Genomic DNA, 19,814 nt, shown 5'->3' on the forward strand with positions numbered 1-19,814 from the left:
ACTGCAAAAATGTGCATTTGGGTTACACTTACTCATTGATTCCAACTTTTGTTTTTGATCTTAATCTTAGAGGAATTTGTGATGTCACTTATGGAAGTGGCTCTCACGATCTTTGCAGTTTTCATTTCCTGGTCAGTCTGAACCTGCTGTACCAGAAACCTGAAGATCAAAGGGCAATTTGTTTTTTTGTGTATAAACAGGAGTTGCTGAAGCGGACTCCACGGAAACACAGTGACTACGCAGCAGTGATGGAAGCTCTCCAAGCCATGAAAGCTGTCTGTTCCAACATAAATGAGGCCAAGAGACAGATGGAGAAGTTAGAAGTTTTAGAGGAATGGCAGTCTCACATTGAAGGCTGGGAGGTACATCCACTTTGCTCGACAATCAAGCTTAAGATAATTTCATGTTGCAGGTCATGTGAAGAATTACTGGCATTGGATGGAACCATAAATGGTCATTTTCTTACATGTTACTTGAGGACTATAGTCAATTCTGAGAAGTGCTCACTTTCATCATTATTTTAAAATATGTTTAAGGTGGTGATTAATTAGCTTAACCTTGACTCAGGAAGTTTGTGATGGAGCCAGTATACACTATGTGTGCTATAAGCTTTAGTATTTTGGCATTTATGTATCATGATGGTCCTGTTCCTCTCTTAACTTTGGCCATTAAGTACATAGCCTGGATTCTGGGAGAGTGAAAAAGGGAAGGCAAGTTCAGTAGGTGTGCTGTGGTATTACTTTCAGACTCTAGGTGTTCGATGCTGAATTTCATTTTAAGCTCACTTAACCTCTTTGTTTTGATTTCTTCATTTATAAAATGAAGGAACTGGCTATGATCTTATTTTTAAGGTTTATTCAATATGAAAAATGTTATGGCTTCCTGAGTCATGAAGGAAATATTTTATACGCAAAAAAAAAAAAAAAAAAAACAAAACAAAACAAATGAGTATGGTTTGCAATCTGTAAAATGTTTTCAGGTAACAGTAACTTTGATTCCCAGGTATTTCATGGGGTTGCAGTCCTATGTTACTTTACTACTATGCAAAGAATGAACTAAAATTCTGTTATTACATTACCTTAATTTAAATGAGTAGAAGCTTTGGACTAGGTTAAAGTTTTTCTTGTTATAAAGTAAGTAAAATAATTTTTAAGTGTAGGAAAGATTGAAAATGCTCCTAGCCAAATACTGAATCACAAAAATCAAGAGGATTGTTTTTGTCTTTAAGGCTTTAGGTGAATTTGTTTCTTATGTTCAATATGTTAGTTTTCATTTGGACCTAAAATTATATCCACCCAGATATGCAAAGAAACCTCAAACATTGACCTTAACGAATTCTCCCATTTTCCCATTCTCTCCTATGAATCTTTTAAAATGCTAACTGGGGTCGACCTCGCTGCTTCTTTGCCTAACTCTTTCTATTTCAAGGGTCCAGAGTGCCCTTGCATTCAGCATGAATGCTGCCTCTTTCAGTCGGCTAAATTGGTTTGTGTTTTACAGTTGATTCATGATGATAATTTCTTTCCTGGGGAGCTGTTGTCCTGCTGTGATGAGAAAAATGGACTCAAGTTTGCTTTTGGAGTTCAGTTGTCACTCAAACACTGAAAGAAAAACCGAACTTGCTTTAAATTGCAGAATTTGTCAGTGAAATGTGCTAGGCCTTTTAATAAAACAAAAACTTGAGAGATCTTTTTCGGCACTCTAAGGAAATGGAATCTGTCATAATTTTGTTTCATTCTGGTGTATATCCTAAAAACTGAGTCTACTGCAGAAATGAAAGATTCATTAAAAGTTATTGATATTGTTTACACAGTATACACCAGTTACTCAAAGGAAGAATGAATGTAGGTAGAACTATGTCATATGTAACCCACAACAGCTGGTGCCTGACTTCACCAGCTATCGTGGTTTTACAACATTCTGAGTGCAAGAGAAAATGGGGATGGAGTTAAGGAATTCTGTGGTGTATTCAGAGAAATTAGAGAGGAATGTTGCCACCTGTTAGGTATAAGAACTCATGTAAGTTAAATAGCTCTCATTTTTAAACTCTGCAGTCAGAGTTCCAGGAGGCACAGGGGAGATAATATGAAAGCTGGGTTCCAAGAAAGTGGGTTCCAAGAAGTGGCAACATAAATTCTACTTGAGTAGGATTTGACAGTGATTGAGAAAGACAGCCATACAGAGATTGGGAGTTTTGGGACTTTGAGGGAATGTAGTTTGGAGCAGGGCCCAGTCAGTGGGTTGGCAATTTGTGATAACTCCATTGCCCATCCCAGTTTACCACCCCATTGAGGGGGGAACTTGGTTGTCAGGCCTGGTCCCTGCTGGGGAGTTTAGGAGAAATTGCTGGTCTGGTCAGACTCTCTGTAAGAACAGAGGCTGAATTCAGGCCTTGGGAGGAAGCAGTAATGAGCTAAAGAGTTGTCTTTGACTTGCTAATGGAGATCCTTGCTCAGTCTGCAGAAGCTTTGTGTATCTGTAGAGACACAACCTTAGGGTTAGAATAGGGAGAAGTTCAGCTGTAGGGTGGCATGACAGTCACGGAATGCAGAGTTCCCTGAGGAGTTTCTGAGTTTAGGAGCCTTGGGTTCGTGCTAGGAGACAGCTCCCTCTCCACTTCCTTCCACAGGCTCCTGCAGACCACCGGACCTCCTTAGGGAGGATACTGTTTCTTCAGTAACTACAATTCTATTTGATGGGATCCAGGTCTGATACACCATTAATTTGTGTTGTTTCCATTATAGGTGGATTATTCTCTCACTTAATTATCTGGGGACTTACTTCACTGTTAATCAAATGAAAGCTTTTATTTAAACAATAAAATCTCTCAGGCACAATGTGCCTATCTAGTATTTTGTGCTGCTAAATTATTTACATTCCTGAATGTTGAATTTAGGTAAACAAGCAATTGAAATTTATTGTTGGCAAATCATATGACAGTGAGAAAAGCATGGCTTTTGATGAGTTGGTTTTTAGTCTGGATTCTAATGCTTTGTTTTGGTATGATACATTATACCTCTCCTATATGAAGAGTGGATTATTGCAGAAGTCAAATGAAATAAAAGTGCTTTGCATATGGTAAAATGCTAGGCAAATATGAGGTAGTATTTTAAAGCTTTAAAAAATTCTTCTCATTTGTCTAATATATGCACCTATCTACTGCAGGTATTATGTTACTTAGAGTTATATGGTTCTAAGCAACAGAACCTAAAAGAAAAATTAATTTAAAAGATTGGGTAGCTTGCAGAGTCAATAAAAAAGCTATAGTGTCAAACCTGAGAAGGTGGTTAAAGCAGCTGAAACTATTTGACAGTCTCATCCATGCCCTGGCTAAAATGAACAGGCTCTAATAATTTTTTCCATCTTTGTATGACTACACTCAAGATTGAAGATCAAAATCCAAAATCCAACTAATCTTGCTTGGGTAAACTTGCTAAGGGAAGGGTAGAGGTTCTTGACTGCCAGTCATTCAATTTCTTTTTGGGGAATTACTGATTCTCCATTGTATGCATTATAATCACATACAACGCATTATCATCATCTCCACAGTTTGCCGAGATGCTGTACTCCCCATTGAACAGATTTAATAAATGAAGGCTATTTCCTGGGTTCTTTTACCTAACAGGTGACAACATTTAGATCTGAAAATAGGCAGCTTGATTCTAAAGCTTATATTCCTTACCACAGGATATTATATCCACTCAGATACAAATTTGGCAAATTCTTTGGATTAAGTTTGTTTTCCTGCTTGCCTTTTAAAAGTTAATTATCGAAATCAGGTTTTGGTCGGCATTTCTGTAGTAATTGCCACCACAGAAAATCTATAGTGTATGTTTTAATTGTTCATTTTTGAAGTTATGCCTTTTATTGGTGTAATTTGTTATATCTCAGTCATATATCTTATCCAACATTCAGAACATTCTACAAGATAGTCTGCTGAAGGTAATCGTGGGGCTGTGATTAATATGCCTGGGAAGGGAAGTTTATTAGCTGTTTAATCAGAGACACTGATTCATTTCATACAACAGGACCATTCTCTGTGTGTTGGTTGATTGATGATGTAGTGATAACTGTAGCCTTTGGAGCTATACTGACGTATTTTGACAAGGGAGTATCAGTAAACATTACATTGTCAACAGTTCAGCTTTAAGTCCTTGATATGCCTGTTTGGAATTGATCTCTTAAATATGGAAAAAACGATTATGATAATAGATAAGAGAAGAAATTATTAATATATGAAAGTGTTGGGGTAAATGAGATTCAAAATAAATATTGTGTTTTAGAAAGTAAAGAGAAGCAGAAATAAATTAGACATTTATTACCTTTTTACATGGAAAAATACAGTGCTACAGGACCATTTAAAAATTACCTCTTGTTGGTTTTGGAATCTGTTAGCTGCTTCCATTTGATGGAGTTTGTGCCTGACAGTGTATTGACTTCAAGTCATGTTTCTTGTTATTTCATGGATGTGAGTCTTCCAGATATTAGTGCTGGGACTTGTTTCCTTTTGTCCTCTATACAAGGTGATTTGGCAGATACAAATTCATCTTCTACCTTGAGATAGAATTGATTTATATAGATAGTCTTTGTTATTTGAGGATAAGTGGTTCTGGAAAAAGACCACTCAAAATGAATCCACTTAAAGAGGCACAAAATTTCAATTAAGTGGGAGGAGGGGAAGGTTTGATGGGACTTTATCGTTGGAAAAATGAAAATTTATATTATTGCTTTTATATGTCACAGAAATCAGGTTATAATTTCAGTTAATAGTTTTAACCTTAAAAAGAGTGAATCAAATGCTGAGTCTTTTTTTGGGGGAGCAAACATTTTATGATAAAACGATATAATATTCTTTATTTTATGTTTGTTTTCATAGTATTTTTAAAAGATTTATCTTTGTAAGAATGTTCGAATGCTTCATCTATTTTTTTCAAGAGACTCCTTTGATACCAAAACTATTCTCTTACAAAGCACCATCTAGTTGTCGCTCTTGTCAATTTTCTTTTCTTCCATGGTGAATGGATCTAGCTCTGTTAGATCTGCTGATGCATTGTATACGAGTGGGGACGTTTCAAGGCCTCCTGTCATCTTTCATCTTTTCCAAGATTGTAGTTTCTCTCCACCGATTCCAACATATCTGTGGTTAAACAGTTGTTAATGATTTTTGCCTGCCATTATCCTAGAGATAATGCACAGATTAAATCATGGGAAATCAAAGGCACAGTGGGCATTCTTTATAGTCTAAAAGATAAATGCGGTGTAAAGGAAAATGCTGTAAGCTGCTGTGTTAGAATGATATTTTTAGACAAACCTGCACATTTTAACATAGAATCCTTTAGTGCATTAACAATTTTCAAGGAATTACTTGATTACTCATAGAAGATGTTTCATGCCATGATGGTATATAACTGTGATAGAAGATGGTGAAAGGTGATATTTGCACTAATTCTTGAAGCTTGCTTTAAGTGTTAAAGGTACATCATCTCTGTGAAAGAGACATCTAAGTCAGATTAAGTAAAATGCAATCTGACCAATGTTGTATGTATATTGTGAGATATACTTTGCAGCATAATCATAAATTCTAGAAGCTGTCGATGGTTGTACTTGTTCTTGTTTTCTGAAAATGTGATTAATAATTGTCTAAACTGATGATTTAAGTTGCTTATAAAAAGAAGTGTTGACCTTAAAGAGGTCAGTTAATTTTACTGTTTTTTGATCAATCAGGAGTAAGGAGCAGATGGGGACTTATAATAATGCCTTAGATAGAATAGATCTATCTATGTCAAGCAAGGGACTTGAGAGTTTCTTATATCCTTTTGGACTGGGTGATTCAAAAAGTCAAACTAAAGTACAGGATGGAGGAAAAAGACCTAGTGGTTTGATTGATTGCACTGGCACTTTGAATCAGTTGTAAGCTAAGGATGTCATTATAGTTAGCTCAGTTTTATATAAAATACTCCTTGCATTTATTAAGAAAGGTGATTATCAACAAGTCAGGAAATGTTTTGTTAAGAATGTGTCTACTAATATCTGTATGTGTTAATTTGAGATACTCACTTGGGAGATATACTTAATGTGAAAATTAAGGTAATGTCTGCAGTAACACTTTCATAATGTAACAATTTATCATCTGGGGTTGATTTATATGGGTCATCATAAGAAATGGTCTAAGGGAGGGGTATTCTGTACATTTTGTGAAATTGCTATAAATTAAAACCACTTTGCTTAATGAACACGTGACAAAGTACATGAAATTCTGTAACTTTTTTTTTTTTTTTTTTTTTTTGCCAAATCTTCATTTGCGTATCCACTTTCAGGATGAAAAGAAATAATAAAGGAAAATGTCTAAAATTTACAATATGAAGAGAATCAAATTAATACAATAAAACTCTATTAATTAATTCCCCATTTTGGAGTTTGAGTTGTCATTGTAGGTATGAGTTGTTATTTTAATTTAAATTTTTATAATTGACCAGAGAAACTATTTTTAGTGATCATAGAAATATGAAATTAAAAATTAATGTTTTAAATGTTAAATATCAAACATTAAAAATAGAAAGTTGAGTTAAAGAAAAATTAGAAATTTACTCCAGGTTTAAAGAATCTAAATATTACTGAAACTGAAAGTCTTTTGCAGAGCATGCATATAGATCTTTATGGAAAATGTCCTTTTTCTTTTTTGTTTTGTTCCAAATCAGTACATTATTTATAATAGATTAGGTTGTAGAAACAAATGGTCTATAATATTTATAATGGCTCAAAATAGGCATATTTATGAATCTCCCACCACAGTCTGATGCTCGTGCCCTATTAGGGGGCAGTTTTCCTCTGCTGATGATTCAGGGGCTCCTTCCCTCTTGTGGCTCCTCTTCACTTCTAATGGCCAGTGTTTGTGTTAAGAATCACTTTTGTCACTAGTCATATAATCTTGATGGGCATGCTAGAAACATTTATTTAATAAGTGAGTGTTCCTTTGCCAACTTTTAATAAATAGGGTAAAAGCCTCTATGGAAAGTTACTCCCTTTAAATAATTTTTAAAATTTCTTTTCTCCATATCTAGGGGTGGACATATAAATTGAGACCGCTAAAAATTTAGATAATTTCATGTACTTTGTGTCTGTGGAGCCCCTTTTTCCCACATACTGGGGAAAAAGAGAAAAAAGAGAAATTCTAATTATGAACATTATGGATGAATTTGAAGTAATCTCCTTTCAAAATGACATAGGTAACATGTATTCTAGATGCTTGTGTATGTGCATATACACAACACATCTGGAAGGAGACACAGAATCTCTTAACAATGGTTCTGTCTGCTCAGACTCACCAGGGCAAAACTGGGAGGAAAAGGGGCCCTCCACTCAGTGTATAACTATCTCTACTGTTTGAACTTTAGCCTGTGCATAGATTGCTTCTTAAAATCAAAACAACCATAATTGTAAGTAGAAAAATAATTATATACAGAAGTTTCAACCAAGTAAACAGACATTAATTGCATTTCTCCTGACTTAGGGGTCCAACATCACTGACACCTGCACTGAAATGCTGATGTGTGGAGTCTTACTGAAAATTTCTTCTGGAAATATTCAAGAACGAGTGTTTTTCCTTTTCGATAACCTTTTGGTGTACTGCAAAAGAAAACACAGGTAAGATCCTAAGCAGGTCACACTTCTGAAGTAGTTTATCCAGCTCACAGTTTCTACCTTCCTCTCTGTGCTTCCCAGAACCCATCATCCATCAGTGCATTTCTTCACATATGTTCAGTCTGCTCTCTGATTGCTTGCTTTACCTTGTAAAATCTAGCCGAAATGTCACTGTCATCTGATGATGCTGGGTCCTCAGAGCCCTCTTGTGGAGAGGTGCAATTTGTTCCTAACCCACATATCTCAGGCCCTGGAGAAGAGGCTGGTGTGTCTTCCTTGTTTCCTGTTTCCCAATCATTTCCCACTCTTCCTTCAAGATCCTAGCACATGTGAAGTTCATGCCATGGGTCTTTCCCCTCCACTGCCTTTCCCTCCTCTCTCCTTTATATAACACATAATATCTCACTATCACATATAAATTTAGTTATTTCTCTAGCTCTTGCATCATTTTCTTTCTACCCTACTCCTGTTGCCATTTTGGGGGTGTTTAAAATTCACATGGATGATTTATCCAGAATTTTTGACCTGAAAGCCCACTGTCTCTTCACCTGCAATGAGCCTTTCTGCCATTACACCTGAGTGATCTGTTCTAGGGCCATTTTACCTTGTCAATACCAAGAGTCATAAAAATGAAATCTCCATTTTAAGCATCCCACTCTGAATATCAGCCCCCATCCTCCTAGCTTTCTTCCTCTGGTATTCTCACTTCAGCTATTATGACTCCAATATTATCAAAGATCTTCAATCTCAAAATTTAAAAGTCCCTTTATCTTGTGTCTCACTGTCACCCTTCATAGCAGACTTTCTTGCAGGAGTTTTATGTTGTCACTTTCTCTACTTTCTCACTTGTTATTCTGGCATGAACAACATTCAGCAAGTCTTCGTTCACACTCCTCCACTGAGCTACTCCCACCAGAATGGCCATAGACTGCTGGGCTTCTTACTCACGTGGTTACTTTTCTTCTCTTTAAGGTTTTGCTTGTTTGTGTAGCAGCATGTAACTTAGCTGAGCAATCCTACCTTCCCCAAACACTCTTCTCTTTAATGTTATCACACCCCATTCTCTTGTTGGATATTGGAGTGCTATAATAGGGCTCTGAATTTGACTCCTTTTCCCTCTTTGTATTCATAGACTCTTCCCAGCTAATTTTATCCAATACCATCACTCATGTCCCACATCTGTGTCAGTTGCTCTCAAATCTCCATCCTTAGCCCAACAATCTAGACTCCTACATCCTGCGTTGTGATGGCCATGAGTAGCCTTAACCATAACATGGAAGAAATGGGATTCCCCTTTCTAAAGTCACTCCTCTCCCAGCTTTCCCTTTCTGTTGGTTTTCTCAATTCCAAAAATTATGAGTTAGCCTTGGTTCCTGTTTTTCCCTCAACATCCCACATCCAATTCATTAGAAAATCTTCCTGAATCTGCATTGAAAACATACAAGCATCTCTCCATCTTCATCACTACTCTACTCCAGGCCACCAGGATCCCCTTTGGTGACAACAGTTGTCTCCTAACTGACCCACCATATCTTCTGCTATGCCTCCACAATTTATGCTCTCCACAGAAACCAGAGCACCTTTTATAAAACAAATCAGATCATGTTGTCACCTTGCTCTAAGTCCTCATTGGCTTCCTAGAATAAAGTTTTTGTTTGTTTGTTTGTTGTTGTTGTTGTTGAGACAGGATCTCGCTCTGTTGCCCAGGCAGGATAGACTGCAATGGCATGATCATAGTTCACTACAACCTTGAAATTCTGGGCTCAAGCAATTCTCCTGCCTCAGGCTCCCAATTAGTTGGGACTAAAGGCTCATGCCACCACACTCAGATAATTTTATTTGTTTTTCAATAGAGACAAGGTCTCACTGTGTTGCCCAGGCTGATCTCAAATTCCTGGCCACAAGCAATCCTCCCATCTCAGCCTCCCAAGGTGCTGGGACTACAGGTGTGAGCCACTGCACTTGGCCTCACCTAGAATAAAATTCATACTCCTTACCCTAGTTTACAAAATTCTGCCTGGTCCAGCTCCTGCCTGCTTCTGACATCATCACATCCCACTTCTCCAAACACAACACCTCCCTCTTTTGTTAGCCTTCTCTTTCTCCTGTTCCTTTTTGTGCCACATATGCTCCTTTTTTAGGGCCTTTGCACTGGCCGTTTCCCTTCTCAGTGTGCCCTGTCCTTTGAGTTTTCCATGGCCAGATTCTTTATGGCTTTCAGATCTCACTTAAAAATCATTCCCTCAGAAATGTCTTCCCTGACCATCCCATCTAATGCAGCCTCCCAGTCATTATCAATTATCTGGAAAGTGCTTGTCACTTGCTATTTCTTTCATTATTCATTTGTTTATTTCCTGCCACCTTTACTAGATTGTAGACTGCAAGGTCCATGAGAACAGGGGCCTTATTGCTCCTTTAGTGCTATTTCCCTGGAAATTGGAACAGGCCTGTGGTAGACAGCTGAGAAATACAGAATCAATGAATGAGTGAATGAAACGCAAACTAGTCTGCTATAGAGCTTAGCCATCATTAGTGTAAATAATTTTTGTATTGTTATTGATATAATGCTATTTGTTTTAAAGCATGAATATACTTTTTTCTTGAGAATGTTCATATTTTACGGGATGTTTTCTTGAACGCTTGGGAAAATTTTTTTGCATGTTGATTAAGCAAAATAGTAGAGTGACATTTAATTGAGAAGTTTCCTGAGCCTTTACATGCTTCACCCTAGCTATATATAGGACACATTTGTTTTAGTGAAATGGTACCAATAGGCTTCATTCAATTTAAAGGTAAAGCAGTAGTTGAAAGCACAGGATTTTAAGTGACTGTTTATTCCAGGTTTAGAATTTGGAAAACTATAGTCAAATATTTTCTGTTAGAGTGAGAATTAGAGATGCAAAATCGACTAATTTATAAGCTAGACTTAAGGGAGAATTTCTTCATCTCTTATATTGAGTTTTCGTAAATCAGTTATCAAGATGCCCAGAGCAAGTTAGCAAACATTTGGCAGCTATCATGATGATACATGGTAATTCTGCCATGTGGATTGTAGTATTAGAATTCTCCAGTAAGAAATGTTAATTCAAAAATGCAATTATATAAGCTGAGAAAACGTAGGAATGCAACATGTATTTTCATGAGAGGGAACAGATTAGGATTAGAGCCAAAAAATAATTAAATTGCTGACATCTCTATCCTAATGAGTTTTTTTTAAATTTCTTTTTACCACATGTGAAAATGAATATTTTATTATGATCTTCTAAGTTCTCTGTGTTTGATAGCGAGATTGAGATTACTAGAAATAGTCTTTTGGAAGATGTAGGAGAGGCTGTTATTTTACTTGTGTGTTACTCCTTAAGAAACTGTAATGTGAATCAAGGTGTTTTAGTGCAGTTATTAAAGGCCTCCATTTGAGAATGAAATCTATTTTCATTAAAATTGATCTCATCTTTATCTATGCCTGCCATAAAGACCAAATCTTCTGCAAAATTAACATTAGTGGACAAATCATGATATTATATGATCTTATGACTGGAATTGCTAACTACATTAAACACAGGAAGTATTTAACAAAATTAAAATCCGGCTATGTAGCAAATGCCTCTAATGAATGTACTATGTGGACCGAGTACTACATAATGGTTAGAGACGGAAATAACAAAATAGTTCAACATGTCCATTCTCTTCCAGGACTGGAGAAGTTGTTTGAATAAACCATCTGTTCCCTTCACGTAGAATACTTCATTCCCTTATGAACCTCCCCTCATCGTATACTTTCTAAGATGTAGAGATCTTTCAGAAAATATGAGTAAATGAAACCTTTTCCAAACTTCCATAATGCTGTAATTATATGAACTAGGGACCTGATGAATTTAATTCTCGAATTAAATTCTTTAAATAATCAAGTGCTAGCTTAGGCATCCTAGCTCTGGATATTTTTAATATTATTAATCTCAGGAGAAACTAGTTTTTTAAAAAATTTATGATGTAGTATTTGATACGCATAACATGGTATTGCTTAGTTTTGTTTGTTTATGAGTTTTAAAAAAGCAGCATCATAGTGTTTTTAATTTTTTGCAATTTATAATTTGTATTAAATATAATTTCTAAAAATATATATATCCATTTTGCATGTAGCAAAATTTATTCATTTTACCTGCTGCATAATATTTCCTTAGTTGAATGTGTCACAATTTAATTATTCATCCTCCTATCAATTGCTCTAGGGTTGTTGCCACTTTTTCTGCTGTTGGATACATTCTTGTATATGTGTCCTGGTTACCATTACAACACATAATTATGAATGAAAAAATAGAATCAAGACTTTTAAATATGCAATATTATAACATACAGCATAATTATTTTCAAACCATAGGCTTTTCAGTCTTTAAACTTCAATAGAGCCATTTTCTGAAGAGATCAAAATCTAGCTGAGATAAGTGGTATAGAATTGATCAAACACTTACTGGAATTTCATATTGAGTATTAATATTTGCAACCCAAGAGAAATATACAAAGCCCATAAAGAGTTCACAGTAAGATCATAAAAAAAAATACTTTTAAAATAGATCTAAGTAATGATTCTTATATACAATCCATGATTATTTTGCCTGTGACTAAAACTGTTAAGGATATTAAGCCTTTTCAATATGATTGGTTTTAAGTAAGATGTACCAGCTTACAAGAAATTCTATTTTTCAAGACACCATGATATTATTTCCCAGCTGGAAATAATACCTGCCATGTTAGTTACCTGCATATTAGTCTGCTCTGCATTCCTCTCTATATTCAACCTCCTGTGAGGCCAATTTTCATAGCTACCTGGGCTGAATTCCTAATCTATAGCATTGATTTATGCCTATTAATGAAGAACATTTAGAGGTTGCTTTCAAAATGAACATGAGGAGTGCAAGGTGATGAAGGTCTGGGGCTGACAAACTGTCCAGTCAGACTAATAAATTGATTTGCTTAGTCTTCTTTAGTAGAGATGAAGGACTACTAAGTTTTGATGAGGCTTGAGGACAGCTAAGTCAGGAATATGCAATTTTTTCCAAGGAAGGAACACAGAGAGTGTGATAGCATCTGGAGACTTGTCCCTATGCCCACCCTATCCACACCAGGGCAGGTGTGAAATGTTTTGGGTATTTTAAAAATGAATAAGGCCTTTACGAAGGATTACAAATGTATTAAGATACCTGTTTAATAAGTGTATGGTGATTATATTATAAATATAAGATATGAGAAATATTTTTATAGCTGGATATCACTGAGTTTAAGAACCTTCAGCACAACCAATTCTGCAGAGGGATCATAAGTACTAGCTGGGAATTACCAGCTAGTTACTGAAAACTGGGTCATTAAGGTGAAAAAAACTCAAATGAAATTTTAAAATGACCAGTTGTTAGTGTCTGCCAGAGTCTGATTAGCAATGTCAGAATCTGACATTGCTAATGTCTTAGGTTGAGCAAAAGCACATTCAAGTTTCAAGTTAAGAATAGTACACAGGTGGGAGAGTCCTCATACATACTATCCTTATACTATCCTTTTAGTATACAGGTGGGAGAGTCCTCATGCATACTATTCTTACAGTATACAGGTGGGAGAGTCCTCATGCATACTATCCTTACAGTATACAGGTGGGAGAGTCCTCATGCATACTATCCTTATACTATCCTTACAGTATACAGGTGGGAGAGTCCTCATGCATACTATCCTTACAGTATACAGGTGGGAGAGTCCTCATGCATACTATCCTTATACTATCCTTACAGTATACAGGTGGGAGAGTCCTCATGCATACTATCCTTACAGTATACAGGTGGGAGAGTCCTCATGCATACTATCCTTATACTATCCTTACAGTATACAGGTGGGAGAGTCCTCATGCATACTATCCTTATACTATCCTTACAGTATATAGGTGGGAGAGTCCTCATGCATACTATCCTTACAGTATACAGGTGGGAGAGTCCTCGCTGCATACTATCCTTATACTATCCTTACAGTATACAGGTGGGAGAGTCCTCATGCATACTATCCTTATACTATCCTTACAGTATACAGGTGGGAGAGTCCTCGCTGCATACTATCCTTATACTATCCTTACAGTATACAGGTGGGAGAGTCCTCATGCATACTATCCTTATACTATCCTTACAGTATACAGGTGGGAGAGTCCTCATGCATACTATCCTTACAGTACACAGGTGGGAGAGTCCTCATGCATACTATCCTTATACTATCCTTACAGTATACAGGTGGGAGAGTCCTCATGCATACTATCCTTATACTATCCTTACAGTATATAGGTGGGAGAGTCCTCATGCATACTATCCTTACAGTATACAGGTGGGAGAGTCCTCGCTGCATACTATCCTTATACTATCCTTACAGTATACAGGTGGGAGAGTCCTCATGCATACTATCCTTATACTATCCTTACAGTACACAGGTGGGAGAGTCCTCATGCATACTATCCTTACAGTATACAGGTGGGAGAGTCCTCGCTGCATACTATCCTTATACTATCCTTACAGTATACAGGTGGGAGAGTCCTCATGCATACTATCCTTATACTATCCTTACAGTATATAGGTGGGAGAGTCCTCATGCATACTATCCTTACAGTATACAGGTGGGAGAGTCCTCGCTGCATACTATCCTTATACTATCCTTACAGTATACAGGTGGGAGAGCCCTCGCTGCATACTATCCTTATACTATCCTTTTAGTATACAGGTGGGAGAGCCCTCGCTGCATACTATCCTTATACTATCCTTGCAGTATACAGGTGGGAGAGTCCTCGCTGCATACTATCCTTATACTATCCTTACAGTATACAGGTGGGAGAGCCCTCGCTGCATACTATCCTTATACTATCCTTTTAGTATACAGGTGGGAGAGCCCTCGCTGCATACTATCCTTATACTATCCTTTTAGTATACAGGTGGGAGAGCCCTCGCTGCATACTATCCTTATACTATCCTTGCAGTATACAGGTGGGAGAGCCCTCGCTGCATACTATCCTTATACTATCCTTTTAGTATACAGGTGGGAGAGCCCTCGCTGCATACTATCCTTATACTATCCTTGCAGTATACAGGTGGGAGAGCCCTCGCTGCATACTATCCTTATACTATCCTTGCAGTATACAGGTGGGAGAGTCCTCGCTGCATACTATCCTTATACTATCCTTACAGTATACAGGTGGGAGAGTGAGTACTTAGCTTGAAACTTTAATTTATTAAAATAATTAGTCTTCAAGTTGCATCTCATAAAGCAACGAGTGCTGTTATGAATGGGAGGACAAATGTAAAAATCTTCAGGAATCTAGCATTTGATGTTGTTGATTGAATTGGTGTCTTTTTCCAAAGAATTCCTTAAAATATATTGTTTTGACATTGTTTTACATTGTTTAGTAACAAAGTATTTGTGATTTTATTCCATCTTAAGACGGTTGAAGAACAGCAAGGCATCTACAGATGGACATCGGTACCTTTTTCGTGGGCGGATCAACACGGAGGTGATGGAAGTAGAGAATGTGGATGATGGCACTGGTAAGTGATTTGTAGATTTTAAATGGTATGCCAATAGTAAGCTCTCTTGTAAGACAGATTTCTCACTTGGATAATTCACCTGCCATGTATTAGAACTTAGAAATACTTGGTTAGGTAAAGTCTTTGGGTAAAGAAAAGAGAAAGGTGAGATAAGGGAATGGAGGATTACTGTGAACGAGGAAAATTATATATAGCCAAAACACACTCACATGAAACATGGATACAGGGAAATGGCCGAGTAGTGTCCTGCGGCATTCACAGATTGGAACAGAGAGTACTGTGCAGAAAATATTTAATGAATGAATTTTCTTTAGTTATACTGTCTTATAAGCATAAGAATGATGTTTTGTTCCTATAATATATTGGCTGTAGAATATAGCAAACTCTGTATTTGTCTTAGCTATGTAGTTGTTATTGATAGAGCTAGGTTGTCGTTTTGCTTGTAAAGGAAAGTCGAAGATGGAGGTGGTTTGTGTAATTGTAAGTGCTTGTTTCAAATATCTTATTACTCAAAAATGGTAACTTTTTGTTCTATATATTTGAAAGTATGGGCTTTTATAAGCAAATTTATGAAATCATGATTAGTCACAAACATTAAGTAAAATCAATTTAAAATAAAATGTACTTTCTGTTTGAAAAAAAAGTTGTCTCCAAAATAAATGCTTAGTAAAGTGAATTCCATTTTTTCCCCAATGATTTTAGTTAGAACTTAAAAAGTATGCTTCTAGGAGAAAAGACAAGATGAAATGCAATATATTAACTGTTGCTAAATGGCTTTTACTTTCATATAAAGAAATACTTACATAACATTCATTATATAGGTGGGATTGGGACACAGATCAGCTCCCTCCATCTCTTACATACCTTCATTATCACTCTGCAGTCTCAGAGGGGAAAGGAATATTTATAATCTGTCAGAAGCACAGAATTTCAAATGCTCACCTGTAGGGAATTTCTCAATACCATTGTTAGCATCTGAATAAATTGTCAAGTACTTAAAATAATTAACTGCGTTTGCTGCAGGTAAGGGAAAAAGAAATGCAATGAGCAAAACTCAGGTGGTACCTGAGATTGAGCACTCAGCTTAGGCGCCATACAATTGTGTTCATCCAGTAGAGAGGTTCATCACTGGCTAACTGTGGAGCTGCCAGATAGCTGACACAAATAGATACCCAGTTTCAAATCCCTTTCTATGCTACAGGTTGTAATGCAGTTGTAGATACTCCCATGCTAACATGTGGGACCTAGTCGGCTATCTTTCCATAGCAGGAGGTACACATTATTTTTTATAAGGTAGCAGTAATTTATTCTGTGCTTTCTAAGAAGACTATATAGTGACATTTAGAAATGTTAACTCTAAAATGCTAAGAGCTATCTTGCCTCTGTAACCTGAATGTTCAAAAGAATACCCAAATGCCCACTTTGAACCTGAGTTGGGAGGAAGTCAGACAGTAAAAGAAGAACAGTAAAAACTTCTACTCTGTTCTTTATTGGCCCTGACTACCCATAATGGGACCACCTCCCCACTGATGGTTAGGCACTTCCTTTATTTTCTTCCACTTTTAGGCTTTCTCATGGGAATAGAGCCCCTGGCCTTATTTCCTGAGAGACTGAACATCCACCTCTTATGTCCCACTTTCTCCTTTTGCCCCCCGCGATGTGAGTGCCCCCATTAGTGCCATCTGCATTGGTGGTCTGACTGAGTTGTGCTAGTGCTCACTATGATTACTTTGCTTTCGTTTGGCTGGAAAACTGGATAAAGAGATGTAAGAGCCCAGGACCTTTGGAGGCATGGACATAAACTGCTGTCTTCCAGTGCATCTGTGTCAGATGGTAAGGGAGTGAGATCTTCTAAAGGATGACTTGAATTGCACAAATGGTCCTTGGATTCAATTCCACCAAAAAGTTCTGTTGATGCTAGTAATATTCCAGCCTACAGATCCTCAGTTCCTGAGGGCAAAAGCATTGTGGAAGACTGGGCCTAAGACCTTGTTGGATATGAATTAGAAGAAAGACAAGACATTGCAGGATATTTAGTTGTCATAAATTAGTTGTCTGTTGGAACTGGACACAAATTCACAGGCTTGACTTGCTTTAAAGTAAGATGAAGATATTTATTAGACTTTGTATTATTCAATTTGAGGCTTTCCCCTCTTTACTTTTTCTTGAATATGTATAAGCAGCATGTAGCAAGAATTTGGCTGTACATTGTTGCTACAAGATCACTTAAAGTATTTTCAAGCTGCAACTGGATACCATCTCCTAGTTTCCTGCAAGGGAAATTTAGTTTTCTCATGGGTATATCCACTAGGTTTCTTGGGGGAGTGTGCATCACCTCTCAGACTTGGAAATTCAAAAATAGAAATTTTAAAGATGGATAGGATCTTGATGATCAATTAATGTACCCCATTAGCATTTCAGATGATAGAAATGAGGCCAGGTTTAAGAACTAACTTGCCCATGTTTACCAAGCTGACTAGGACATAGCTGGGGCTAGAATTAAGTTTGCTGGGTTTCCATACACATGCTTTGTGACACAGAGAGGGACCAAATGAAGAGCAGTGAAGGAACAAGGTATCAGTGTATGGAGTTGAGTTTGGTTGTACCCAGAAATGATCTGGGTGCTGCATGACCTTTCTCCCTTTGTTGTTTCCTTGGTCCTTTCCAGCATAGAATCTTCATTTCTTTTTGATGAGCTCAGGTTTTAAGTCTGCTTTATTTTTTACTTTGTGCATGAAGCTCTGATGCAGATAGATTTCAGCAGAGGTGATTAATGTCCCTATACTAAGTGCTCCCCATACTTGGTCCCTGGATAAGTTAAATGAGGGATAGACAGACACTATCAGGCTCATCTGCCATTGCCAAAAGCAAAAACAAACACCTACACCATATTTAGTTCTAAATAATAAAATGGATGAATTGATATATACAGTTTTAAGCATGCTTAGAACTTTTTTTTTTTAATTGACACAGGGGTGGTGGTGGGGAGTCTTATTATTTTGCCCAGGCTAGACTTGAACTGATGATTCTCTCAACTCACCCTCAGTAGCTGGGACTACAGGCATGTACCACTGTGCCTGGCACTTAGAACTTGCGATGGAAAATGGAATGGAAAACTTTTTCTTCCATTTGAATTATACAAATACTGAGTATTTTTGTATACTCTAGGTATAATAAAATACTTTTTAAAGGAAGACGCTCTATCAGATGACTAATTGCATTGGTATAGCTCAAAACTTGCAGAAAAAATAATTGAACTTGCAATGAGATGGAAGTTTTCAACATGTAAACATCTCAAATCTTTTGAAAAATAGTATTATCATAACTTTATTCATAATACATAATGACTTGGTTTGTATCATAGTTACATCTTAGTATAAAAAGAAATTTAATTAAATGATGGTATAATGTTCAGAAGTGCAAAAATTGTATATATGTATTTATTTAAGTCTGCCCATGTTATTTATTTATTCCTGTATTCAAGGAAAATGTTGACCTTTGCATTTGTGGCCAAATTTCCATTCTACCATTCAGATTTCAACTCTCAGTGAATCTAACTAATTCTTTGAAGATTCTGGGACTACTAGTTTGATCATGATGCTATAATGAAAATCCAGCTTAAAGGTGATAGTAGGAAAGCAACTGAACTTCCTAGAATTAATTTTCATGGTAATTTTTATAGTGTACGCCTGGGAAGCCATTCAGAAGTTGTATCAGATCATTAGTATTCTCTCTTATGCACTAGTTTATTTCTGTGGTTGGAGAGAGGGCAAGAATGTTGACCTTTAGAAAGCGTGGTCTGTAGTTCAGTGTTGGACATACCATAGATTTCAATACATTTGTCAAATTTGAATTGGATAAGATGAAAATTTTTTACTCTTAAGGTGTTATTTAAAAGTAAGTTAATTTAAAATTTTTAGTTCTCTCTTTAGATATAAATATTTGAAACTATTTTCGTATATTGAATACATTATTTTTACAAAATTAAATTCTGCTTATTGAAGAAACTTTGGAAATTGCAAAAAAAATAAAGGTGAAAAACAGTAGATAATGTCATACAAACACAAATACATAAGACCATATAAACAATATTTCCTGCAATTTTCCTTTTAATGCATAGATTTAAAAAATGCTTGAAAATGTGAACTTTGTAATTTTGTATCCCTTTTCACTTAAATCAAGTACCTGCATTATCTCAGTGATAGTCATCTTTATCTTCATGCCTTATCACCAAAAAATAGCATTTATTGTTTCATACCAGTCGATTGAATAGATAAACCAGTTACTTTAACAACTGTAACATTGATGCATACGCTGGCTTGACTATGTTCTTAATTAAAAAGCAACAATGGCTTAATAATGTTGAAAAGAATGTAAGAATATAATAGTTTTTTTCTGATAAAATTACATTTTCGATGTTATTAATTTAAGAGAAAATATTTGGGAATTCAGAAAGGTCAGATGAACTGCTTTTTAGATTTTTAAAAGGAAAAGTCAATTAGATTCCCCCTCCCCTTTCTTTTGCCAAAAATAATATATGCTATTTGGGATGCTGGAAATTTTTCTTCTATTATGTGATAAAAGTCAAAGATTTATTCAAAAAATTTTCTCAAT

General features: G+C 36.3%; 1 protein-coding gene across 1 annotated transcript in view; it reads left to right on the forward strand.

The window, feature by feature from the left end:
- The window catches only part of PREX2 (phosphatidylinositol-3,4,5-trisphosphate dependent Rac exchange factor 2), a 290,449-nt gene that overhangs the window by 78,095 nt on the left and 192,540 nt on the right, over positions 1–19,814 (forward strand). Inside the window, 3 exon segments of the mRNA XM_012463660.2 lie at positions 201–362; positions 7,511–7,644; positions 15,097–15,200. Of these exon segments, the coding sequence (XP_012319083.2) occupies positions 201–362; positions 7,511–7,644; positions 15,097–15,200 (400 nt within the window).

This window comes from Aotus nancymaae, unplaced genomic scaffold (genome assembly GCF_030222135.1).
Source record: "Aotus nancymaae isolate 86718 unplaced genomic scaffold, 86718_ANA_hifiasm-v0.15.2.pri h1tg000036l, whole genome shotgun sequence".
NCBI classification, from domain to species: Eukaryota; Metazoa; Chordata; class Mammalia; order Primates; family Aotidae; genus Aotus; species Aotus nancymaae.